Source organism: Vairimorpha ceranae (genome assembly GCF_000988165.1).
Source record: "Vairimorpha ceranae strain PA08 1199 chromosome Unknown NODE_413, whole genome shotgun sequence".
In the NCBI taxonomy this organism is placed as follows: Eukaryota; Fungi; Microsporidia; family Nosematidae; genus Vairimorpha; species Vairimorpha ceranae.
Genome location: NW_020169709.1, coordinates 1 through 1,215, shown reverse-complemented (window position 1 = coordinate 1,215; position 1,215 = coordinate 1). Strand labels below are relative to the sequence as shown.

At 29.2% G+C, this 1,215-nt stretch overlaps 1 protein-coding gene across 1 annotated transcript; it reads left to right on the top strand.

Annotated features, from left to right (window-relative positions):
- Positions 1-405: 405 nt before the first annotated feature.
- AAJ76_413000810 (hypothetical protein) lies at positions 406-528 on the top strand (the record flags this gene model as incomplete). The annotated part of the gene is made up of 1 exon (XM_024475589.1): positions 406-528. The coding sequence occupies one exon, from the start codon at positions 406-408 to the stop codon at positions 526-528; it is 123 nt and encodes a 40-aa protein (XP_024329332.1).
- Between the last annotated feature and the right edge of the window lie 687 nt (positions 529-1,215).

The window sequence follows — 1,215 nt, the reverse complement described above, 5'->3', positions numbered from 1 at the left end:
AATCAAGCAAATATGACGTTTCAGAGTCACATATTGAATAAAACTTAACCCCATTTATTAGGTTTTTCATTTGAAAAAACTTTACTCAATGTTCTTCGTATAAATGTACAAATTGATTCGTCAAGAGAAAGATTTTCACCGGGGATAACATGTCAGGCTATTTTAAAAAGTAATTTTTAAGCCCATGTTTGTATAAGTATTATAGCGATCGATTAAATGTTTATCAGATAAATCTGGAAAAATAGGTGATTTCTTTGTAAATTTTTAAGTCTTTCAGATCTGACAAATATGAATCTAATTTGTTTAACCTGGTTCTTTTATATACTCGAATGTTTGTTAAATCTACTTCTAATATTCCTTTTCCAAATCTGAAGTTTGATCAAGCATTTTTAGAGGGTTACAAAAATGAAGCAAAGATCCGTCATAATACAAAAATTCCATGAAGAAAAGAGTAAAAATAAAAAAAAAGATTTCTATAAAAAGTTAGTCGAAACTTCCTTTTATAATTTGGTATTTTTAATGCTTTAATATTTCTAAATTTTTTATGCTCAAAATCCGCCTTACATATCTGCCCTCAATTCCTATTTCTTGCTTGTTTTCAGGTATTCCGTAAGTGCTGTCATATTCTTGAAAAATCTTTAATAAATGCTCTAAACCATCTGGCCAATTTGAGGAATCTTCTCAATTATTTGACGTTTTCTAATCTTCTATATTCTAACGCTTCGCTTCTAGTAATTTCTAATAGTTTCTTGCTTTCTCCATCTATTGTGACGCCTAGTAGTTTAACTTCATTCATTCATTCTGTACTGTATTTTCTTTGAGTAGATTCTTAGTCCTTTTTCTCTAAAGATTTCTAATACCGCCGCTCTTGTAAAAAATCATGTCCCTCCTCTTCTACCATATGGATAACAATGTTGTCCGTGTATGCTTCAATCCTGTAAGGAACCAACTACATCATGTAGATTGTTTGTTTGAGCATTACAGTGTATTTGTCTAAATAAACCATTAAGGCAATTTTATCCTACTTTACTATGTTGACACGTTCTAGTACTTTTTGTCTTTCTTTTATTTTATAAATTTGTTTGTTTAATCAATTTCAAAAATTATATAAAAGAATTACTGCCTCGAAGATATCGATAATGAAAACGAATAAACAGCTTAACAAATCTACATCGCGTTGTTCTAATTATGAAAAACATGACAAACTCCTTTTTT